Raw genomic sequence first — 23,702 nt, 5'->3', positions numbered from 1 at the left:
GTCCCCACACTCGGGGCCTCTCTCCATGTAGTGTGCGTGTGTGTGTTCACCCAGACACACAACTGACTCAAACAACACGGGCTTGAACGGTTCGGTTTGCTTCCATAGGTTTTTTCCTGAAATGCGTAGTTCTGCAAATGTGTTTTCCTGATGATTTCAATACTTGACTCTTTCCTCTCGCTGGCTTGATTGTAAGAACACAGGACAGGGACACACAACCGTGCTAAACGTTCCACGACACAGGAGTTGACTCGCTTTCCCCAAGTGTAACCGAAATGTCTTTTCCCAGTGTGTGTCGACCGACCTGAGGAGCCGTGTTTACAGGGGCAGCACCTGGGAAATCTGACCGCGCTGTGGGCTCCCAGCAGGAGCCGTCTGGTCCCAGGGGACCGTCCGGCCCGCATGGTCTCCGTCGGGCACCCTACACTCGCTGCGTGGGGAGCCCACCAGCGTCCCCCAGAGCGGGAAGAAGCCCAGGCACAGCCGGCGCCCTGTCACAGCGGCCCCAGAGTGAGCGCGGCTGCTGGTGACTCACTCCCGGGAGACCCCCGCCCACCGCGCCGCCCCCGCCCCAGCCCCTCCTCCGGCCCGCCCTCCGGGGCTGGGACTCCGCCGGCTGGAGAGCACAGGCAGTCCTCCTCTCCAACCCTCCGGTCCTCGGCGGCCCACCCGGACCCCTGCCCTCGCTCGATGGTGACTCCGGGACGGTAGACATGAAGCCGGCCCGCGCTCTGCTCCCCCTGCTGCTGCAGGCCTGCTGGGCGGCCGCCCAGGACGTCCCAGGCAACGCCAGGGCCGTGGCCTTCCAGGGTGAGTGACTCCCAGCACCTCTGGCTCCGCTTCTGCGCCGGGACCCGACCCCACCCTTCCCCCGGACGGGAGGGCCGCGGCCGGCCCGGGGGTCGTGAAATTCGCCAGCGTGGCCTGCAGCAGGGGGCCCGGCCCCTCAAGCTTACCCCTTCGTGGGGCGTCAGGCCGGCCAGTGATGGGGGATGGGGGGTGACACCCTCCGGGCCTGGCCTACTTGCTCTGGGGGCTCCTTCCCTCTGACTCCTCCCCGGCCGGCACTCTCACACCTTGTCCAGGCGGCATCGTGCCCTGGGTCCTTTCCGTGCCGAGAGGGACAGTGCAGAGTGCACGGCCTGGTCCTGCCGCCACAGTGGGGCTCCCCGGCCTCCGGGAGTTGACGGCTGTCCCCCGAGCCGGGCGGGCTTCCCAGAACGCGTGTGGGGGCTCTCACGGTCACCCAGCCCCCTCGCTGGGCCAGCACCTGGGGGAGGTGGCCTCCTGAGCCCAGGAGGCTGTGGGGCCTGAGCCTCAGGCCTCCGACCCCTTGTTTGGCCAGACTGCCCTGTGGACCTCTTCTTTGTGCTGGACACCTCCGAGAGCGTGGCCTTGAGGCTGAAGCCCTACGGAGCCCTAGTGGACAAGGTCAAGTCCTTCACCAAGCGCTTCATTGACAACCTGAAAGACAGGTCTGGGGGGCCCGGGCATCCAGGAGCCTCTTGGGGAGGGTGGTGGTCGGCAGGCGGAGCCCAGCCCCCTTCCCAGGGGACAGCCGGGGTGAATGAGGCTGCTGCGTCCGCAGTGGCTCCGATGGGCCAGAAAAGGGCCGAGTCTGAGAAGGAGCGGACGGCAGGGCGGCACCAGTCCTCCTGTCAACCGGGGGCCTGGGGACACTGCTGCCGTCGGGGGTCCTGGGACCCAGACGTGTCTCCCTGCTCCCCAGCTGAGTGGGTTTCAGGAGCTGGTGGGAGGCTCTGCGGCTCCTCCCTGTGCCCTCGCCACCTCCTGGACACTGACCTCAGACGGTCAGAGCCTGTGTCCTGACCAACACCCTGGTGTTCTCAAGCCCTGGTCCGAGGGGCCCAGAGGGCCTGCCGGCTTCACTCCCTCCCTCCCCCCACCTCAGGGGGTGGGTCCTAGAGCACTGGGTGAGGCTGCAATTAGACACGTCCACGGGGTGGGGGGGGTGTCAAGGTCAGAACCAGGCTCCTCCCCCACTCCCCTGTGCAGGGTCTGGCCCTGTCCCACCTGGTCCCTGTCCACCCTCTGACTCGGGGACCAGGGCCCCCAGCCGCCCACCTACCTTGAGGGGGTTTCAAGGACAGAGGATGGGGGCTGCCCAGTGTGGGGCATGTGGCCCGAAACCTTGAACTCAGCCAAAATGCCGGGGCTCCTGAGGCCCACCGCCCCCTCCCCAAAGGTGCCTTTAGGCTCGTGACTCAATTTCTGAGGACTCAGTTTCCCCACCTGTGAAATGGGGTCAGCTCTTCCTGCTGCCGACCCCGTTAGCCGCACGGTGGGGGCCTTGGTCACGCCTGCGGCTGAGCAGGGGGTGGGCACCTGTGCCCAGCCGGGGAAACCCCGGAAGCCTCTGGCGAGGGTGCACAGGGACAGGGAAGGACAGCCACTCAGAGGGTCCCACTTAGAGCTGACCTCGAGCCGACCTCGCCCTGCCCTGGCCCCCGCCCCTCGCCTGTGGTCCTGTCCCTGGAGGGTCCCACAGCTCCCCACCGGGAGGTCAGGGCTAGGGTGGCCCTCCCGCCCCCCTCGCCCCCTCCATGGGTCACGTGGGGTCCCCAGGGCAGCGGCCCAGGAAGTGCAGCCTGTGCTTCCCACCCCTCCCTGTTGGGGTGTGACGGGGCTGGGCAGGGTGTCCTCCTGCGAAATGGTGGCCCCGGTGCCCGGGGACAGACACACATGGGCAGCGGGGGAGGGGCCTGGAGGCACCGTTGGGGCGCGGGGGCGGGGAGCCGGCCCGCGGGGCTGCACTCTCACTCGGCCCGCGGTCTCAGGTACTACCGGTGCGACCGCAACCTGGTGTGGAACGCGGGCGCCCTGCACTACAGCGACGAGGTGGAGATCATCAGCCCCCTCCGGCCCATGCCCAGCGACCGCGACGCCCTCAAGGCCAGAGTGGACGCGGTCAAGTACTTCGGCAAGGGCACCTACACGGACTGCGCCATCAAGAAGGGGCTGGAGGAGCTGCTCGTGGGGTGGGTGTCCTGCGTCCGCACGCAGCCCCCGGGTCCCCGGCGTCCCCAGTGCGTCCCTCAGAGGCTGCCCTGCCACCCTGGGGCCACTGGCGGTCGCCCTGGGAACCATCCTTGTGACCAGGGCGCCGTGCTGGTGGCTGCCAAGGGTCCGTCCGCATCCTGCTGCCCCCCTTGAGCTGTCCTGTCTCCGCAACTACTGAAAGCAGAGGGGCCTACAGGACCCAAAGTGCTCCAGCTGCTCCGGCGGTAGCTCGGCCCAGCCACAGTCCCCCTCCGCCACAGCCTCCGCTGCCACGGCCCCTCTTCAGCCGGCCCCTCCCGATTACCTGTGGTCGCAGATCCCCTGGTCAGGGAGCCTGGTCAGGCCCCGGCCCTGGTCAGATGTGCATCTCCCAGAGAGTGTGCTAGAGAATTGTCATCCCACAGAGCTTTATTTCCCCCTTTACGGCACTCGACGGGCGGGGACAGACTGCCCAGCGTGACAGCCAGCCGCCCGCCGAGAGCTGCGTTTGGGTCCGGGTCTCCCTGCAGGGCCGCTGGCCTCCAGCTCCTCCCCTCCAGTCCTGGGGGTCCCAGCTCTGTCCGCGGGGTGCCCTGAGCTGTCAGGGTCAGCAGGGCTGGAGGGGCCAAGGCTGTGGGGGCCTTACCGCCGCTCACCCCGCAGGGGCTCCCACCTGAAGGAGAACAAGTATCTGGTCGTGGTCACCGACGGGCACCCCCTGGAGGGCTACAAGGAGCCGTGTGGAGGCCTGGAGGATGCCGTGAATGAGGCCAAGCACCTGGGCGTCAAAGTCTTCTCCGTGGCCATCACGCCCGACCACCTGGTAGGCGCCCCCATCCCCGCGCCCTCTCTGGGCTGGGCACCGGGCGCGGCCTGGCGGGCCCTGAGGTGCAGGCGGGGGGCCGCAGAGACGGGGGGCCAGGGTCCCCGCTGTCGCCGGCCTCACCCCGCGTCCACGCCAGGAGCCTCGCCTGAGCATCATCGCCACGGACCACACGTACCGCCGGAACTTCACGGCGGCCGACTGGGGGCAGAACAGGGGCGCGGAGGAGGTCATCGCCCAGACCATCGACACCATCACGGACATGATCGTGAGCCGCCTCTGCCCTCGCGCCTCCTGGGGGCTGGGAGACCCCGTGGCTCTGAACGCAAATTAACTCCACGTTTCCTCCTCACTTTGCAGAAAAACAATGTGGAACAAGTGGTAGGAGCGCCCTTCCCGCCCCCCGCCCGTCCCCTCCACCCCTTCCCCATGACCCACTCCCCTCCCCACCCAGGGCCTCACCAGCCCCTTCCTCCGTGGGTGCCCCCCGTCCGGGAGCAGGCGGGTGTCCAGGGCCCTCGGCGGAGCCCCGCTTCCTAATGTGTCCTCTGTCCTTCCTCCGGCAGTGCTGCTCCTTCGAATGCCAGGTGAGTGGGGGGTCCCGACCCCCTCTGGGCTCACCCCGGATGCAAGCGCAGGCTGACCTTTCTCTCTGTCTTCCAGCCGGCCAGAGGGCCTCCTGGGCCACGGGGGGACCCTGGGTACGAGGTGAGTGGCTACGCCCGTCCCTGGAGGGAGAGAAGAGTGCAGTACGGCGCTGGACAAATGTCCCTGCGGCATGAAAGCCCTGGTGTTAGGGGCGCAGTGGGACCCCAGGCAGCTGTCCTAATGCCCCACAGAGCGTCCGCCCACACCAGCTGTAGGGAGAGGGAAGGTGCCCCTCGCTGAGCAGGTGCCCCCACCGTGGGGAGAGAGTCCCTGCACAGGGGACCCTGGGGCTGATGCTGTGGCCCAGGGCTGGTGTGGGGGGCGGAGTCTGACCGGAGGCTCCATTGTTCCCTGAAGCACGTTCCCTGGGGAGGGGGATGCCCAAGACCAGGTGTGGCTCACCCAGGAAGTCCACCTCAGTGGCCAACACATACAGCGTGGCCAGGTGCAGGTTTCTGGCTAGTCCTAAAAATATTAGAGTCCACGGCCACGAAGCCGCGTGAGCACTGCCCCAGGAGCCGAGCCCGGCCACCTCCCCAGCCTGGGAGCTCCACATGCAGCAGAAGCGGGTGCCGCGGGGAAAGGTCTAGGGGCCAGGCTGGCCAGCGCGGGGCCTGCTGGGTTGCGGGCGGGGGGAGGGCAGTGCTCCGGACCTCGCAGACCCCGTGGCCAGCCCTAGTGACGGGGAAGGAGCCCAAGTGCCCTAAGGACTCTGCAGGTCCACGGACTAGCTCGTTAACCCTTCTCTTGGGAGCAGGTCAGGGTCTTTCTGCCAGGTGATCGGAGATGAACAGAAATTGTCCCCCAGCCTTGACCTGCTCTGTGTTCCAGGGAGAACGTGGGAAGCCAGGTCTTCCCGGAGAGAAAGGAGAAGCCGGAGACCCCGTGAGTGTTAAGCACTTGACCTTGGGCTGGGCTGCGGAGAAGCCTGAGGAGGGAGGGAGCTGGGTTCGATGGAAGCTTCTGTCGGAGGGCTGGTTCCTGCGCACCGCGGTCCTGCGGCCTCACCCTCAGAGCTCACGGCCCCAAGGGCACTGAGGGCAGAGGACGCACGCACAGCCACCGCTCCCCCCCCCCGCCCAATCCGCCCAGACTGCACTCCGGCCGGCTCTCAGCGGGGCAGGTGGGGGTCAGCCCGAGGCTGTCTCCCCACAGACCACCCCCCTCCTCCTGGGGGCCGTGACCTCCCCCTCCCCTGCTCCTCCTCCGGGGGGTGTCCTAGACCTTCCCCTCCCCCTGCCACCCCCAGGGCCCGTGACCTCCCCCTCCCCTCCCCCCCCAGGAGAACCCCAGGTGTGGGAGGTGGAGCCTTCACGTCAGGGCTGCTCTCTGGGGCTCAGGCAGTGACCAGCCCGCCCGCTCTCTGGCTGGCCAGGCCTGAGCAGAGTGGGGGGCACGGGAGACCGGGCGGGGGCTTCCTCTGCCCCCACAGGTGTCTAACAGGCGCCCTCCTCTGCGTCCAGGGAAGGCCCGGGGACCTCGGACCCATCGGCTACCAGGGCATGAAGGTGTGTCTCCGCCTCCCTTCAGAGTGGTCGGCCCTTCCGGGGCCCAGACACTTCTGGGCTCGTCCCAGGGCCCTGGGCCCCAGGACACCAGTGACCCCCCCTCTCTCCTCTGTCTGCTCTGTAGGGAGAAAAAGGGAGCCGGGGGGAGAAGGTGAGTAAGGCCTGCAGGTCGCGTCCCTCGGGGCACAGAGCCCCGCCCCCGCGACGGGAGACCCCCCCCCCGGCCCATCGCCCGTGTGTCCAAACCTCCATGAGCTGGTGGGGGGTCTGTCCTGCCCGCCCTCCTCTGCCTCCCTGGGAAGAGGCCCCTGGCCAGTTTCCAGGGAACCTGCCTCCCGCTGGGGGGCCACCGACCCTCACTCTCTCTCCTCGACTCTGCAGGGATCCAGGGGAGCCAAGGGTTACAAGGTGAGTGGGGGCGGGGACGCGCCTTCTTCTGCCCTGAGGGCGCGTCTTCTGCCCTGGGGGTGCCGTCCGGCCTTTGTGGACCTCGGTCTTTGCACCTTGCAGGGCGAAAAGGGCAAGCGAGGCATCGATGGTGTGGACGGCATGAAGGTGAGCCCGCCGGCCGGGAGGCGGGGGACAGTCCTCGCCCAGCGCCAGGCCCCAGTGGACCCCACGCCTCCCGGTCAAGTTCAGACCAGCATCCCGGCGGGGCTTCCCTGGGAGGGGGTGGGTGCACCAGAGCGAGAGTCCTGACGGCTCATCCGCCTTCCTCTTCCAGGGGGAGACGGGGTACCCCGGCCTGCCGGGCTGCAAGGGCTCGCCTGGGTTTGACGTAAGTCGCATTCTGTCGCTGACGTTTCGGGACCCAGTTCTCAGGAGCGACCGGGTCTCCCCTCTTCTCTGGACGCTCTAAGAAGTCCCGGGGGGCCGCACCGCGTGCAGCCCCAGCACCCCGGCGTCCGGCATATCCATGTCCAGCCCGAGGGCTGCTTGTCGAAGGCCGAGGACTGACCCCCTCCAATTTCTCACCAGGGCGCTCAAGGACCCCCGGGGCCCAAGGGCGACCCGGGTGCCTTCGGACGGAAAGGAGAGAAGGTGAGTGACACGGGTCGGGCAGCCCCGCCTCCTCAGGTGCCCTCCCCGGGGCAGGCAGGGGTGGGGTGGGGAGGGCCGCCCCGTGTCGCGGAGCTCAGACGGGCCCGGGGCCCCCGTCCGCACGGCGTGGAGCCCGTCCACTCACGGTGGAGTCCCGGGAGGGCGGCCTGAAGTCGGGGTGAGGAGGCCGGGGGCAGGGTCCCGCCCGCTGACCTTTCGGATCTTTCCAGGGTGCCCCTGGAGCTGACGGGGAGCCCGGGAGGCCAGGGAACACCGGTCCCCCCGGAGACGAGGTGAGCACTCCGGGAGGGGCAGGGGCCACCAGGAGCAGCGCAGCCGCAGCCCCGGGCCCCGGGGCGAGGTCAGAGGCCGACGGTTCCATCTTCTTCCCCCCAGGGCGAGCCGGGTCTGCCGGGTCCCCCAGGAGAGAAGGGAGAGGCCGGTGACGAGGTGAGCACCCCGTTCCGTCTCCTGCTCCCAGCTGCCCCCGAGCAGTTTCCAGCCCCGACTGACTGGTCTTGCTTGCTCCCCTAATCCCAGGGAAACCCAGGACCGGACGGTGCCCCCGGCGAGAGGGTGAGTGGGCGGGGCGGCGTCTGGGCCCTGGGTCTCGCCATGAAGAGGCCAGGGTGGCTCAGAGGCCCCCAACTCCTATCTGAGCTCAGGGGGGCCTCAGTCTCTGAAAGGGTGGGGTGTCCTGCTGGGGGGTCAGCCCACGCCCGGGCCTCGAACCCCCTACCCCCGACGCCTGTCTGAGCTGAGCCATAGCCTCGCTCTTGCTTCTCTCCACACAGGGAGGCCCTGGGGAAAGAGGACCACGGGGGACCCCCGGTGTGCGGGGCCCACGGGGAGACCCGGTGAGTCATTGTTCATCAGGCTGAGGAGGGGGCCAGAGCCTGAGGTCCGGGGGGGTCAGGCCATCCCCTCACAGGACATGTGCCACCAGGTCCCCTTGTCCTCCAGATTTCAGGCGACTCACACCCTCACCGGCTGTTTTCCCAAAGGCCATCACCCTGGTTCACGAGGGGCGGCAGCTCCTGTGCTCAGCCCCTAGCCCCAATCCCCAGCCCAGACCCCCAGCCCGGGACACCCAGACCCGACCCCCAAACCTGACCCCCAGCTCGGGCCCCCAGCCCAGACCCCCAGCCCGGACTCCCAACCCCAACCCCTGGCCCCAGATGTCTCCAGGGCCTGCGGGAGGCCAGGAGGAGGGTGTGGGTCCAGATGAGCAGAGCAGAGTGCAGGAGAGCGGAGGAGAAGCACAGGGTTCTCTCCTCACCAGGACCAGCGCGTCCGGGCGAACCACACTCACACACTCACACACACAATTGTGCACACACTTGCACGCACACACACAATCACACACGCACAACCACACGCACAGGCTCTCTCGCGTGCCCGAACACGCGCACAATCACACGGGGACACACAGCACGTTTGCCCCGGAGCACAGCACCTGTCGGGCTCGCCTGTCCCCGAGGTCGCTGCTCCGCCCGGCCCGCGGCGCGATTTACTGGCCTCCCCTCCCCCATCGCACACGTGATTTTCCAAACACTCGCCGCTGTCCCAGCAGCCGCGTAAAGGCCGCTCGGGCCCTGGAATGACCCCTCCTGCACCCGGAAGAGACGGAGACTTAGGAACGTGGACCTCGTGGTCCCCAAGGCCCGGCCGCCTTGCATCGCTGCTGCCCGCACCCCCTGCCTCCTTCCGGAGCTTTCTCTGGCCCCGTGGTCCACTGGAAGGTTTTGCGGTGCCGCGGGGCAGCTCACACCGGCCTGGTTAGAGGAGGGGGTGACAGGCGCCACCCCAACATTCTGGACCCGGGGAAGGGACAATGTCTTCCACACGTGGGGTGTGGACCAGGCCTTGTTGCTGCCGCTGCCGGGGGCAGGTCCCGGGGTCCCTCCTGCTGTGACCACCCAGGCAAAGCTGCTCCTCCCAAGGGCACCTGTCCCCCTGTCCCGATGGGGAGTGGGCTCAGCCCGAGGCCAAGGTCACTGGGAGACGTGCCTTCTGCGCCGTCCCAGCTCCTCAGAGTCACCCGCAGGGCCCCGCGGCCCCCAGCACGGGGCTTGGGGCAGGACGTCAGGGGGAGCACGGCCCCTCCCCAGCTACCCTGCTGAGATGAGATCGGGAAATGGGAGCACAGGCCAGGCTGCACCCCAGGGAGCACCCCAGCAGCTCTGGTCCCTGGGCCAGTCCAGAAGCTGGCTGGAGGAGCCAGTGTCAGGGGCACCTCCAGGCCTCAGCAGGCGCGCTGGCCCCCACCCCACAGCCTCCTAGCTAGTCTCCGGGTGGCCTTGCACACACCTGGCCTTGCCCCCTTGGCCTGCTGACTTCCTGGGAGCAGGGGCGAGGCCAGGCCCCTGTGGGAAGTGGCGCGTCCCCGCTTCCCGGCACACTTCTCAGGGAGCTGGGGGCAAGCTGGCCAGCTGGCCGTGCCCACTGCCGCCCAGGCAGCTTGGCCTCTCCTGGCCTCCACACTCACCGGCTCATCCCTCCCCAGGGCGAAGCTGGACCCCAAGGAGACCAGGGACGAGAAGGCCCCGTCGGCATCCCGGGAGACCCGGTAGGGAGCTGTCGGGGGTGGGCGGGCCGTGCCATCAGGCCAGCAGGAAGGCTGAGGGCAGCTCCTGGAGTTAAGGGAGGGCTCTCTCCACTTCGGACTGGGGGGCTTCCTGCAGGGGCTGCCCAGGGTCAGCAGCCACCTGGGGGGAGGGGCAGCCTGAGTGGCCAAGTCCCCTGGCCCACAGACTCTGTGTTCAGAGGGGGACAGCCAGAGGCTGCCCCTGTCACCTGGCCGGCATCTGCCAGGACCAAAGCTGAGTGAGCGGACCCCTGGCCGCCCTCCGAGCTCTGCCCTCTGTCCTGGCCCAGCTGGCTCTGGAGGAAGACAGCAGGGGACCCCGGACCTCTGGGGACAGCCTCTGGTCTGCCAGGGCAGGGCCAGCCCACACTGGAGACCATGTCTGAGCCTCCAGGAGGCATCGGGGGTAAGAGGCTTGGTCTGCGTGTGGAATCCGGGTGTGAGACCCTCGCTGGAGCCAGACTGGGGGTGTCCGAGCATCGGTCTTGCATGGGACACTTTCCAGAGGCCGTGCTGCTGCAGGAGAGGGGAGGGGAGGCCTGGGGGCCACGCGGTTCCAGGTGCCTGAGCCCTGAAACCCCCAACAGGAGGAGCTCGAGGCTCTCCTGCCGCCCAGGCCAGGGCCCCGGGGTGACTACCCCCCAAGAGAGCTCAGGAAGGGGCCGGATGGAATGTGTCCTCCCTGTGTCCGTCGGGCAACCCCCTGTTTGACCCAGACCCTCTCCGTCGGCTCTGATGGGGGCCACTCGCCGGGCACCCCCAGCCTCCTCCGCCACCTGGCCTGCAGGGCGGGGTCTCCGGGCGGACCGAAAGGGATGGCCTCTGAGCTGGGATGGGGACCTCCTCGTGGGCAGGAGAGGGGGGTGGAGAGCTCCCAACGGGGTGGCGGATGGGAGAGGGGCCGGCTCAGCGGGCCAGGCCTCGGGCTCTGCTGGGATTTGGCTTGTGGCTTCAAGTCTTCTTGGTGGCTTTTCTTATGGAGAGAAATTTGGAATTGGGATTTTAACAAAAAAGGAATTTAAAACACAAGAAAGAAGCCATAATAGGGCTGCCAAGGGTCAAGATGGGATCTTAAAAAGGCACCTGGGTCCCTTCCAGTGCGGGCTGTGGGAGGCGCGGAGCACGTCCAGACCCGCTCCGAGACCAGCTCGGTGGGAGACTGTCCTCCCGCATAATTACAAGTTGGGCTCCTGGGAGCCAGCGGTTCTCCGGCTGTGGCCGTGTGTGATCGTGGGCCCCGCAGCCACCGGCTGTGTCTGCTTCTCCCCCTTCCGGGCAGTAAAGGCAGAGGATGTCTCTCCGATAAAATCGGTGTCGAAGTTCTGGGGCTTCTCTCCCTCCCTCATCCAACCATCTTGAAACACTTCCAAGGCTACATCCAGGACATCAACTCTTCACAGCGTAATTTCTCGGCCAGATGATACAGGTGCAGGAGGGGCTGCGGGAGCGCGTGCGCGTATCTCCCAGGTAACGCGACTGTATCTGGCCGCACCTCGCATTCCCCCAAGAGCATGAAGCAGGCACCGCGTTCACACCTTTGCCGACAGGAGAGATCATGGAACTTCATCCGTGTGTTTTCGCTCTTCAGGAGAAAGCCGTGTGCTCTCGTGGCGCGCAGAGTTTGTGCGGAGGCTGAGCGTGGTCCCTCAGGCCTCAGGCAGTGTCCCTCCTCCTGGTTCTCCCCTCAGTCGTTCCTTTTCCATCGAGTCTGTCTTTCCGCGTGGATGTGCGGGAGGCCCGAACCCACGGTGCAGACGTTTTTCCAAGTTTGCCGTCTGCCCGTGGCTGCCCTGGGGACTTGTCGTTTAGGACGTCCCGCTCATTTACAAGATCCAAGTACCTTCTCCTCTTCTGTTGTATTCTTTTTGCTTCCTATCTGTTTCACTTGGAGGCTCTACCAGGGCTAGAAGTGAGGCGGGCTTGACCGGGCTTGAGCTCTTCTGTGACTGCTGAGCCTGTGTTCACAACATCGCTAATGGCAGGAGCGACTTTTCCTGGTGATCGAGGCCACGAACGTCAGGTTTTAGCTTCTCTTATCTGGGTCTCCCCAGAATCCCTGTGCCTGCTGTCTCCCCCCCCCCCCATGACACCAGCTGTCCCAGGAGGGGCTGCTTCCGCCGCCCGCCACATCCTCAGGCTCCCGTGCCTTCCCCACGCGCCAGCTCCCCAGCGGTGATCCGGCCGCCAGGACAAGCTGGTGACCATCCCGCCGCCCGGTGATCTGGTCCTTCCCCCGCAGCACAATTCAGGAAGTTGTTCAAGACACTAACGGCATAAAACACTGCGAGGCAGAGCTGCCACTGGGCTTTACTCTTGGGTTTCCAGTTTCCAGGGTCACTGTCAGTGGACACTACCGAAGGCTGCGGGGGAAGAGGGACCCTGGCCTTGCTGGGAGGAGGCCCTGTGTCCCTCCAGCCCGTGGTCCAGCTGGGGAGGGTCTGCATCTGACCTCCAGCCGGGCCGCTTGTTCCTCCGCCAGGGGTGGGCGCGTAGGCAGCTTGGGGATCAGGTTTCTCCATGCTGGTCGCTCAACTTCCCAGCCTCGGCACTGTTTCCGCCTCCGGGGCTCTCCGTTCCTCCCAACCCCTGCAGTCCCTCAGGGCAGTTGGCTTCCGCACCACGGGGTCGGGGAGGAAGTTTCTGGGAAATGGGTTTTCCCAAATGCCAAGAAGCAGCAGTGGAACCATCCAGAAACTGGAGGAAGGGTCAGCGTCCTGGCCTCGCCTCTTCCCTCGTCTGGTCCCTACGGTGGGGACAGGCACCGCCCGCCAGGAGCCGCGGGGCCCTCGGGCCGTGTTCCCAGAGGCGCTTCCTCCCTCCACCCCGATGCTGCTGAGGCAGCTTCGGAAACTGTCCCGAGCGCAGCGGCCCTCTGTCCCTGTGTCCTGGGGCCTGGGACGCACCTCCACTGCCCTGGCTGAGGGCACAGAGGGCCTCTGTGTCCTCCTGTCATGTCCCCAGGCCACCCCGCCCCGGGAACCAGAGTCGGCCCCATTGTCAGGTCCCAGAGCCACTCCCCAGGAACTGAGTCGGGGGCTGCGGGTCCCCGTGGCTGGCGAGCCCAGTCCCAGGTTGTGTGTGATTCCAGGGCCTGAGGCCCGGCGCCAGAGCCCCGGCCGGAGCTGGACTCCCCTGTGGTCGCGGCGGCAGAGCCGGACAGTGGCACCTCTGGGTGCCCACTGGTTACTGGGACAGGCCAGGGGCTGTGGGAGAACCGAGCCAAGAAGGCCTCATTGGGAGGCACCTGCCCGAGGACGGGGCAGGGGGACAGGCCTCAGTCCAGGGTGCTGGCCGCGGGGTCCAGAGTAGCCAGGAGGCTCCACGCATGGTGTCCACTCAGCCCTTCTTCAAGCCTGGCCGGGGATGTCCCTAAACGCTTGGGACATGAGACTCTGGACCCAGAAAGGCAGGCAGCTGGCCTCCAGGTGTAGACCAGGCTGAGCCGCTGGCGGGGGTCTGGGTGAGCGGCCGGTCTGGGGCCGAGAGGAGTACCACAGGCATGTTTCCCTCTGCAGGGCGAGGCTGGTCCCGCTGGACCTAAAGGTTACCGAGGCGACGAGGGGCCCCCAGGGCCCGAGGTGAGTGCCCCCCCACCCGGCCTAGGTGCACACAGATGCTTTAGTGCATTTCGTGGTATCTGTGTCGTTCAGGAAACTTGGAAAATGCAGAAGGAAAAAAACCAGAATTTAAATCTAAAATATGATCCCCTGGACATAAATAATAACAATCTAGCTTGTTTCTTCCCAACTTAATTTTATTTGCACATTACACCTTATAAATTTGGCTTCACAAAGTTTTCTTAAAAAATTTTTTCATTATGAACATTTTCTAAAACCTTTTATGATTTTGCAAACCTTGATGGACGCGTGCTTACACACTCACACACACACACACACCCAGGCAGTGCCCCTCTGCTTCTTGGAGCTCTGGCCTGTCTGGAACTTCCAGCCCAGAGGGGAGGGGACTGTGGCATCCCGGGGGCGACCCCGGGTGGGTCACTAGGCGGAGGTCCAGCCCCCGCGGAGCCGGGTGCCCCGTGGAGCGCCGCGGGGCTCATCGCTGCTCCTTTATCTGCGTTCCCCGTCCCCTGCCTCAGAGACCTGCGGGGCCTCTGCGTCTGCGTTGCTCACTCACTTTTCCCAAACCTCCTCCTGCCCTCCTTAGGGTTCCAGAGGAGCTCCAGGGCCCGCAGGACCGCCTGGAGACCCTGGGCTGATGGGTGAGAGGGTGAGTGGCGGTGCCAAGGGCTCGGGGCCGGGGCGGGGCCTCTGCCGGGGCGAGTCTCCGTGTGGGACCCCAGAGTCCCAGCAGCAGGGTCTGGGGAGGCTCTCCACGGGCCGCTGTCCTCTCGGGCCGCTGTGGTCCCTGGGTCACCATGAGCATGGGCCCTTCCGCTCCGCTCCGGGGACACGCAGGCCGGTCCCACGCAGGGGGTGTCTCCTGGGCTGGTGAAGCCCCTCGGGCACCCCCTGGAGCCTGGGCGATTCCCAGGGGCAGACGTGGTCTCTCCTCCGCAGGGGGAAGATGGCCCTCCCGGAAACGGCACCGAGGGCTTCCCGGGATTCCCTGTGAGTCCCCCGCTTCCCGCCCCATCGTCCCCTTTGGGCCAGCCGGGGTGGGCCCAGGACCACGGGTGGGAGGAGGAAGGGGTGGCCGGGGTGGTCCGTGGGGCGCCCCTCCCCCAGCCAGGCCGGAGCCTGGTGTGACTGGCTTGTCTTTCCCCGCAGGGCTATCCAGGCAGCAGGGGTCCCCCTGGGATCAACGTGAGTACACGCCCACCATCGCGCTGCCGGTGCGTTCACGCACACACGTGTGCGACACACCTGCATCCTCGCCCAGGCCCCTCCCACACGTGACTCAGTCTGGGCCCCTGCCTGGCCTCCCCTCTGGGCTCCCGCGGACTGACCCCCGAGCCTGGGGGCGTCCTCGGGCCCACACCCGGCCTCGGTGTCTCTGCGCGGGGGACACGGTGTCTCCACCCGGCCTCGGTGTCTCTGCGCGGGGGACACGGTGTCTCCACCCGGCCTCGGTGTCTCTGCGCGGGGGACACGGTGTCTCCTTTATCTTTTCCTTTCCAAACTTCGGCTTCCAAGAGGGAAGTGCAGTGCTGGGACTCACGGTTCCTAGAGCCGATGGGAAGCGGAACTCTGGTGGCGTAGAGGGACCGCTGGGTGCCGGTCCTGGGGACAGCCGCCCGGCCCGCGGGGTGTGCCTGAGAAGGGAGGTGTCTCTGGTCACCACCCACCCCAGGGGCCTGCTTCCCCAAAGGGAACCCACTCCAACCCTGGGCCGGGGTCCCAGCCACACACACATGCCCTCTCCCCGGGACTCCACCCCACTTACCGTGTGCTCCCCTGTCCCCTGCAGGGCACAAAAGGCTACCCAGGCCTCAAGGGGGATGAGGGAGAAGCCGGAGACCCTGGAGAGGACGTGAGTGCAGAGCCCACCAGGGATGCCGGGAAACCACCTGGAGGGGCTGCTGCTGCCGGGGGGTGTGCAGAGAGGTGGCCGTGTGCCGTCTGGGCCGCTAAGGCTCTGCGGGGGGTTGGGGGAAAGGGACCCAACGCCGGGGCCGTGGACGGACGGGGGCAGATGGTCCGGCAGTGGTGGCTGTCGGTGGTGACAGGGCGGTGGTGGCTGTCGGTGGTGACAGGGTGCCGTTCCCTTCCAGAACAACGACATCTCACCCCCAGGTGTCAAAGGAGCAAAGGGGTACCGGGGCCCCGAAGGCCCCCAGGTGAGTGGGCGTGGCCAGCCAGGGCAGGGCACCCTGGGATTCTGAGGCTGCGGGGGAGTCGGAGCAGGAACCTGGGAAGTGGGTCTCTGGGAGAGGCTGGCCCTTTGACAGGAGGGGAGGGAACAGGCCGAGTCGAGGGTTGTGGGGGCTTCGGAAAAGGGGGAGCAGCTGGTCACCGCTAAGATGTGAAGAGAGCGCGGCAGAGCCCTGGGCGGGTGCCTGAGGGGTGGGGCACAGCCAGACTGTAAGGAACTCTTCATCCCATGGCGAGTGCCGGGGACCCCCACGCAGGGCCATACCCAGCCCACCCGCGCCCCCGGCGGTCAGAGAACACGGGGCAGTCAGGGGCTGTCCCGCAGCCCTGAGTGTGCAGAGGCTCTGCGGCTCCTACGGGGAGGTGGGGTCAGCCCAGGGCTGGGTGGCGAGGGCTGGGCGCTCAGGGACCTGCTCAGACCTGCAGTTCAGGGAGCTACGCGCCCTTCCCAACTTCCTCCGTTCCTTCCTCTGACAGGGGCCCCCAGGACACACGGGACCGCCAGGGCCAGATGTAAGTGGGTGTCCGTAAACGTCCTTGGGGGCTGGCCGCTCTGGCCCCGGATCCCACGGGGTGGGACACCACGATCCTCGTGGAGGGACGTGGGTGTCCATGGAGCAGTGACCGCGTCAGGTGCCCCTGTCCTGGGTGTCCGACACCTGGCGTGTGAACCCCATCGTGGTACAGGGCAAGGTGTTCAGCCCCGTTCAGCCCCTGGTACGTGTCTCTCCCCCGCAGGAGTGCGAGATCTTGGACATCATCATGAAGATGTGCTGTGAGTAGCCCTCGTCTTGGGAGAAGTATCTTAGTTGGAAAGAATTGGGTCCTGCCAGCCCCGGCGCCTCCCTCTGGAACTCACGGGCCGGGTCGGGGGGATCCTTTAAACCATGGGTGGAGGGCGAGTGGGGCAGGAGTGTGTCCCCCTCACAAGGAAGTCCCTGGGGGTGGTGGGGGCACCCAGCAGGGCAGCTTGCCCTGCCAGGACGTGCAGGTGGCGGGTCTCCGCGGAACATAATGCTTTCTTTCTCCTCTTTCCCCAGCTTGCTGTGGTGAGTCGTGAGCGCGGTTCTCCGGGGTACCTGAGGGTGGTGGGTTAGGTCCCTCCTCCTGGTTTACCTGGGAGGGCAGCAGCTGGCCCTCACGCCCCCCCAAGGGCACCGTGGCCTTGGGGCGCAGTCTGGCCCCCTCCTCGTCCCAGGAACCTGCATGGCCAGCCACGGACCTGGGCGAGCCAGAAGTCCTAGGGTTCTGGCTCCAGGGGGGGTGGCCGTGCTGCGTGGGGCCCCGGGAGGCCCCCAGGCTGACGCTGTCCTTGCCCGCAGAGTGCAAGTGCGGCCCCATCGATATCCTCTTCGTGCTGGACAGCTCAGAGAGCATTGGCCTCCAGAACTTCGAGATCGCCAAGGACTTCATCATCAAGGTCCTGGACCGGCTGAGCAGGGACGAGCTGGTCAAGGTGAGGCAGAGCCACTCCGGGAGCAGCCGGTAAGGACCCCGGGCGGGAGGGGGCCGGGCCCGGGGGCTGCGTTTGCCCGCCCCCTGGAGCGTGAGAGCCGGGGCCGATGCGGGGTGGAGGGGGCTGCGGGGAGCCCCGCGTCCACCCCTGACCGGGGCGTGGAATGCCCGCAGTTCGAGCCCAACCAGTCGCAAGCGGGCGTGGTGCAGTACAGCCACAACCGGATGCAGGAGCACGTGGACCTGCGGAGCCCCGGCATCAGGAACTTCCAGGAGCTCAAGGAGTGAGTGCCGTGCGCCCGGCCGTCCGCGCCCCTGTGGTCCCCGAGGGTGCCCGCCCCGAGCCCTGCCTGCGCTGACCCTGAACGCCCGCCCCACAGAGCCATCAAGAAGCTGCGGTGGCTGGCGGGGGGCACGTTCACGGGGGAGGCCCTGCAGTACACGCGGAACCAGCTGCTGCCGTCCACGACCAACAACCGGATCGCGCTCGTCATAACGGACGGCCGCTCGGACACCCAGAGGGACACCACCCCGCTCAGCGTGCTCTGTGGCCCCGACATCCAGGTGGGGCCGCCTCCGCGCCCCCGCATACCCCTGCCCCGCGCCCCCGCCCCCCGCCCCCCGCACCCCTGCTCCCTCGGAAGGCCGCCGTCCCCACCGGGGCCACACCATCCCTCCCTTGCAGGTGGTCTCCGTAGGCATCAAGGACATGTTCGGCTACGTCGCAGGCTCCGACCAGCTCAACGTCATCTCCTGCCAAGGCCTGCCCCAGGGCCGGCCGGGCATCTCGTTGGTCAAAGAGAACTACGCAGAGCTGCTGGACGACAGCTTCCTGAAGAACATCACCACCCAGATCTGTATAGGTGGGCTCGGCACAGGGACCCTCCCCCGTGGCTGTGCTGGGAGGTGGTTGGGGCCACCGTGACCTCCTGCCGCAGGAGCCGGTCAGCCCCGGCCAGTAGTACGGGCCCTCCCCACCAGCGGCCCCAAGCTCTTGCTGGAGGAGGCCGTGGCCCAGTGTCGGCAGGGGGGACCCTTGTGCTTCTGCTGCTTTGTCCCGGGAGGGCTCACACCCCCTGCGGTCCGGCCACACACTTGTGTGCTGGGTGCCCTTGGAGCCGAGACCACTCCCCGGTCCCCAGCTCAGAACATGTCCTTCTAGCCTCTTTCTGGCGACAGAGCGGGGCCCGCGGTGCGGGCGGTGGGCCGACAGCCAGAGAGAGCCGCTGGGGTCCGACTGGCCTGCGTGGTTGGCCCTGGTCAGCGTTGCCCACAGAGTGCGGCCCAGGCTCTGACCCGCCGGCCACACTTGCCCTCCCCGAGCTTCTGTTTCCCCATCAGGAGGGACCCACTCGGGGTCGGTGGGAGGACCACACAATTATACCTCAGGCTGACCCTTGCGTAGGGGTTGTCCCCCTCCTGGTGGGGCCCACGGGCCAAGGAGGTGCCAGCCAGGCGTCCGGGAGGGCCACCCGTGCACCTGCCCCGCGGGGGCTCTGCCGTCCTACGGGCGGGCTGCGGAGAGGACAGCTGTCCGTGAGGTCACAGCTTCATGTTGGGTTTTCCTATTTTACAGACAAGAAGTGTCCGGACTACACCTGCCCGAGTGCGTAGCTGGGGTGTGCGGGGTGGGGGGGGCTCCCGGAGGCGGGTGGGGGGCTGCGTCCTAACCCGCGCCCATCCCGCAGTCACGTTCTCCTCCCCGGCCGACATCACCATCCTGCTGGACGGCTCGGCCAGCGTGGGCAGCCACAACTTTGACACCACCAAGCGCTTCGCCAAGCGGCTGGCCGAGCGCTTCCTGACGGCGGGCCGGACCGACCCGTCCCACGACGTGCGCGTGGCCGTGGCGCAGTACAGCGGCCCCGGGCAGCAGCAGCCCGGCCGCGGGGCTCTGCAGCTCCTGCAGAACTACACCGTGCTGGCCGGCACCGTGGACGCCATGAGCTTCTTCAATGACGCCACCGACGTCAACGACGCCCTGGGCTTCGTGACGCGCTTCTACCGCGAGGCCTCGTCCCGCGACGCCAAGAAGAAGCTGCTGCTCTTCTCCGACGGCAACTCGCAGGGGGCCACGGCGGCCGCCATCGAAAAGGCGGTGCAGGAGGCCCAGCGGGCGGACATCGAGATCTTCGTGGTGGTGGTGGGCCGCCAGGTGAACGAGCCGCACGTCCGCGTCCTGGTCACGGGCAAGACGGCCGAGTACGACGTGGCCTTCGGCGAGCGCCACCTGTTCCGTGTGCCCAGCTACCAGGCCCTGCTGCGTGGCGTCTTCTACCAGACGGTGTCCAGAAAGGTGGCGCAGGGCTAGCGCCGGGCGCCCCGCACGGGAACGGCAGTGAGGCCCCCGCGGTCCGCACCAGCCCGACAGCTACGTTTCCAGAAAGGACAGGCTTGGAAGGACCGTGTGTCTGACCCCCTCTCTGGCCCCGGGACGCGCCAGCCCGGGCCATCCCCTCCGTGGTCACATTCCCTGACCTCTGCAGGCTCTGAACCCCCGCAGCGCGCTGCCTTTCCTGGGGGGTCGCCTGAGCCCTGCCTCATCTTTCTCACAACCCGCCCCCCTCTAGTCAGCACTCCGCGACGCACTGGGGTCTGCTAGTAAAGTCGCGGGAGACCGGGGACCCTTCGTTTTTGGAAAGCCCGGGTGGAGGTTTCTCCCGCTTCACCCCTGCTGAGTCGCCTCCTCCCTGCTCAGGGCTCGGGCCTCGGTTCCGCCTCCTCGGGCCGTGGAGCTCGGGCGAGCGCATGAACTCGGGCCAGCATCTCCAGCAAAGAGCAGAAAATGGTGGCTCCTCAGCCCTGTGTCCCCGAGAACCCTGAAAACAAAGGTGCTAACCCGTGTAACCCCCTCCCCATCTACTCAGAGGCCTGGGCCCCGAGGCTGGCTGGGGGCACAAGGTGATGTGTTTTCTGATTTCTTTTAAAAAACAAAAGAAAACAAAACAAATGACAACCCAAAGCTCTTTTCCCTGAGGGAGTGATTGGTCCTACATTTTACTGAAGACCCTCTTTATATGTTAGTTTTATTTTTACTCCTTCCTGTGTTTTTGCTCACTGCATCCGTGTCCGTGACTTTTCCGATTAAAGGTTTTCACTCCTCTGCCCGTGGTCATCTTTGTGAGGAGTTACAATCCCCCCGGGCTGACATGTCCCTCTCCAGCAGGAGGGAGCGTGGACACCGCTGGGGTCAGGTGCGGGTGCGGACAAGCAGACTCAGCCCGGGGACAGGCCAACAGCCCCCTCCAGGTGTGGGGAGCCGGGGAAGGAGCATCTAGGCAGGGGAGGGGGGAGGGGCCGACACCCTGGGCTGTTGAGCAGAAGCACATCAGATCACGGGGGCTGGGAGAGCTGCCCAGACCCCACAAGACAAAGCCCCAGAGAGTCCCCAGTAAGTCCTGGAGGAGGAGTCAGGACCTGCAGACCCCAGGGGACACCCGGCCGTGGTCCAGAAAGAGGTGGCGGAGGGCCGTGGCCATCCCCTCGCAGGAGGGGTCCCGGCCTCAGAAAGGGCAGAGTGGGGGGAAGGAGGAAACGGGCAGCCGCAGAAATGCCCAGGGCGCTCTGTCCTGCTGCTGGGCCACTGCGGGGTGAGGGGCAGACGTGGGTTTGGACACACTCGGGTCCGGGGGTAAAGCAGGGCAATGCCAGGGCAGGCAGAGGCAGGGCCTAGGAGCCCAGCAAATGGGGTAGGGACAGACCAGCCCTCTCAGGACACACCAGGGAGAGCCAGACAGGGGCAGGGGCAGGGGCAGGACTCCGGTGGAAACAGCACCCCAGACAGACTTAGCAAGGCTGTCTGACACCCGTCTCAGCCCCTGCTCCAATGTCACCTGTGCCCGTGCTGGGGGGACATTTCGCTTCCCGGCGTCATCCACGGGGCCCACAGGCTACCGTGTCAGCCCAACGTGTGCCCGTCATGCCCTGTGACACCCCCAGCCGGAACTGCGGTGGGGAGCCGCGGCCCCAGGGCCCCGAGCCACCAGGGAACCTGGCTCCTTCCCCACCGCCCGCCCCTTCACCTCAGTCTGACCCACTGCAAGACGGGTTCGTAACCCTGTAACACCCACCTGGGAGGGCCGGGGTCAGGCCCCAGGCCCCGCCACTCCCTGCTCCGTGTGGGGCCGAGGGGTGCAGACACCTGGTGCCCAGGGCGGGGAGCTGAGCGGGCGGCTGGGGAAGGGCGGCTGGGGGAGAGGCAGCACCGGCGGTGGCCCGGCCGCGACCGGACCCTCCTCCTCCGCACAGGTCTCACCGCGGCGGTCGGGATCTCTGTCCCCACCCTGTCCCCACCCTGCCTGGGAGTGGTCAGCCCAGAGACCCCTCCGGAGGCCAAGCGGGAAAGCAGAAATACGTGTGTCCCTTGAAGACGGGACCGCGTCTGCTCCACGGATCCGTGAATCCTCCGACTGGAACCGTGGCTGGGAGCTGCGAGGGAAGTCCGGCCGCCCTCTGCTCCCCGCCGGCCTCCGCAGCCCCGCGGAGAAGAGCAGGAGCCTCCGTCCCAGCCCAGAACCCGGCATTCGGGAACTAGGTTATGAGGGAAGCCTCGGCTCCACGGGGCCTGCGTCTGTCCCAAGTTTGTAAGCGTGCCATGCTGGATCGGCGCGGGTGTAACGCTGCTCACCCCGTTACTGCAGGGGGCACCCACCCGTCCCGCGCCGGGAGCAGCCGGCCCGGCTCCGACACCTGCTCCTGGGCCGCCCTTCCCCGCGCTCCGGGGCTCGGCGGGGAGTCCGCCCGCGGGGCAGGGCCGTGGCGCTCGCGTCCTGCGCTCGCGTTTGGCGGACGCGTCTCCGTCGTCCTGTCGTTGTGATCTCTCCGGCCACATCCGTTGGCGTGTGTTTTTGAAGATGGCCTGTGAAGGCATTTCTTCCAGCCATTCTGAGAGTCCTTCTTTATGGCAAAAGCAAACCCATTTTCGCTTGCTACTACAACTGCTATTTGGTCTTGGTACTTTCGAGGCTGAGGATATGCAGGAAGGGACATTTTTCCATCTAGGATTTTTGAAAACACGGGTCAGCGCGTCAGAGAGCTTCACCGGCCGGGACCCTGGGAACCGGCCCCACCCGGGGGACGTCTCCAGCCCCGAGTCTTCATCTGCTGTCTGGCAGCCACTTTCTAAAGCACCAGGAGGCCATGGGGACACAGGGGTGGCTTTAGCTGTTAATGTGGTGACACTTAGGGTCCCCTGGAGACCGAGAACCCACCTCTCAAGTTAAGACTCAGTGCCTCCTCCGGGAACATAAGGGGGACCGTGACAGCCACCAGACTGGCTGAAGTTCTCCTGACCAGGCCGGGGGCGGGGGGTGTGAGCCTCGCTCGGAGCTGGTGGAGGCAGGAAGGTCCAACCACGCAGCATCTCCTCAGCACGTCCCCGCTGTCCCACGGACCCTCGCCACACGGCTCCCCATTCCACTCCAGGGCACCGGCCAAGGGCCACAAAGACGCCAACTCAGACCAGCAGGAGAATGCATGACCTCGTCTGTAGGAGTGAAAAGCTGCAAGGCACAGGGCTGTCTCTCATAAGGGGATGGACAGGCAGACCCTGGTCCACCCACGTCATGGAGAGCGCTCAACACTATGTTCCACTATGTTGTGCTGAGGGAGAGAAGCGGACACAGCTGAGGAGACAATGCACGGTCCCGCCTGCGGGAAGCCCCGGGCGGGCGAGACTCCCCACCGGCCCCAGAGCGCGGGCAGCCCTGCCCTGTGCGGGGGGCTTGGCCAGCGGGTCACGGGGGACAGTGGGAATGGTGACCATCTTGACGGCATGTGGGTTATGTGGGTGCATTTCGCAGAATCCCTAGATTCTGCACATGCAAGATCTGCACGTTTCTGTGTACAGATGCGTCACCTTAAAAAAAAGAAAAAGGCAGGGACACCTGGGTGGCTGAGTGGGTTAAGCAGCTGCCTTGGGCTCAGGTCATGATCCCAGCATCCTGGGATCGAGTCCCACATCGCGCTCCTTGCTCCGCGGGGAGCCTGCTTCTCCCTCTGCCTCTGCCTGCCATTCTGTCTGCCTGTGCTCGCCCTCTCCCCCTCTCTCTCTCTGATAAATAAATAAAATCTTTAAAAAAAAAAAAAAGAAAGAAAAAGGCAGAATTGCTTCCAATGCTTTCCTGCCTACACCGACCCCACAAGCTCACACACACGCCTTTCCTGCTCCCCACGGCTGCGTGTCCGACCTCCTGGGATAGGAGTCCCTCTGTGCTGCTGACCGTGCAGCCCTGTCCCCCGATTTCAAAGCAGAACTCAGCATTAGTTAGTGCATACTGACCCCTCCGCATGCACACCTCCATCGCCCTCCCCGAGTGTGAATGGACAGAGTCGCTAAGGTCCCTAATAAGTTGACTTTGAGTTCATCGAATGGAAGACTCTGCCGTATGGGTCAGACCTGAAGACATCAGAGAGATTTCTCCAGCCGTCTGCCCTGTGAACTGCCCATGGAGAGGGCGTCACGTCTAGAGCGTGATGGGGTGACGGGGACCGAGCCCCACACCTGCAGGGAACCAAACGCTGCCCGCCACCGGTGAGTCCAGAAGATGCGTCCACACCTCACGGGAGACGGGAAGACAGCTGGGTTCCAGCCTGTGACTCCGAGCAGGACCCAGCGGAGCCCCAGACCGCAGACCTACAGGAGCCGGGAGAGGGTCCGTGTGTGTGGTTTCGAGCGGCCGAGTCGCAGGTGATCTGTCGCGCAGCCGTGTTAGACCTGTGCGCCCCGTCGGTAGGTCTCAGCCCCGGTCCTGGTAAACTCTTGCCCCACCCCCACTCCTGAAGCCGGGCCCATCAGCCCACGCTGGGTGCACCCTTCCTTTCTCCCAGGAGAAAGGTCCCTGTCAGGTCCCTGGGACCACCCACCCCTC

At 66.3% G+C, this 23,702-nt stretch overlaps 1 protein-coding gene across 1 annotated transcript; it reads left to right on the top strand.

Annotated features, from left to right (window-relative positions):
• The first annotated feature begins 587 nt into the window (after positions 1-587).
• On the top strand, positions 588-19,936 carry COL6A1 (collagen type VI alpha 1 chain). Its single transcript, XM_004780284.3, has 35 exons — positions 588-810; positions 1,346-1,475; positions 2,799-2,999; positions 3,664-3,823; positions 3,963-4,091; positions 4,184-4,204; positions 4,390-4,410; positions 4,487-4,531; positions 5,303-5,356; positions 5,935-5,979; positions 6,104-6,130; positions 6,361-6,387; positions 6,490-6,534; positions 6,704-6,757; positions 6,958-7,020; positions 7,251-7,313; positions 7,417-7,470; positions 7,561-7,596; positions 7,815-7,877; positions 9,527-9,589; positions 13,123-13,185; positions 13,772-13,834; positions 14,125-14,175; positions 14,335-14,370; positions 14,975-15,037; positions 15,279-15,344; positions 15,856-15,891; positions 16,117-16,153; positions 16,419-16,427; positions 16,701-16,834; positions 17,008-17,117; positions 17,214-17,397; positions 17,519-17,696; positions 18,410-18,439; positions 18,522-19,936. The coding sequence occupies exons 1-35, from the start codon at positions 714-716 to the stop codon at positions 19,142-19,144; spliced, it is 3,081 nt and encodes a 1,026-aa protein (XP_004780341.1). The 5' UTR covers positions 588-713; the 3' UTR covers positions 19,145-19,936.
• Positions 19,937-23,702: the final 3,766 nt, after the last annotated feature.

The sequence above is a fragment of the Mustela putorius genome, unplaced genomic scaffold (genome assembly GCF_011764305.1).
Source record: "Mustela putorius furo isolate JIRA1106 unplaced genomic scaffold, ASM1176430v1.1 tig00000765_pilon_pilon_pilon, whole genome shotgun sequence".
Taxonomy (NCBI): Eukaryota; Metazoa; Chordata; class Mammalia; order Carnivora; family Mustelidae; genus Mustela; species Mustela putorius.
Note: the sequence above shows the minus strand (reverse complement) of the source record. Positions and strands in the feature narration are given on the sequence as shown.

Bases quoted from the DNA above. Each gene is read 5' to 3' on its own strand.
- COL6A1 (XM_004780284.3), top strand. From the start codon at position 714: ATGAAGCCGGCCCGCGCTCTGCTCCCCCTGCTGCTGCAGGCCTGCTGG. The intron at 13,186-13,771 runs GTGAGTGCCCCC...TGCCCTCCTTAG, and splicing joins AGGGGCCCCCAGGGCCCGAG to GGTTCCAGAGGAGCTCCAGG. The intron at 14,176-14,334 runs GTGAGTCCCCCG...CTTTCCCCGCAG, and splicing joins AGGGCTTCCCGGGATTCCCT to GGCTATCCAGGCAGCAGGGG.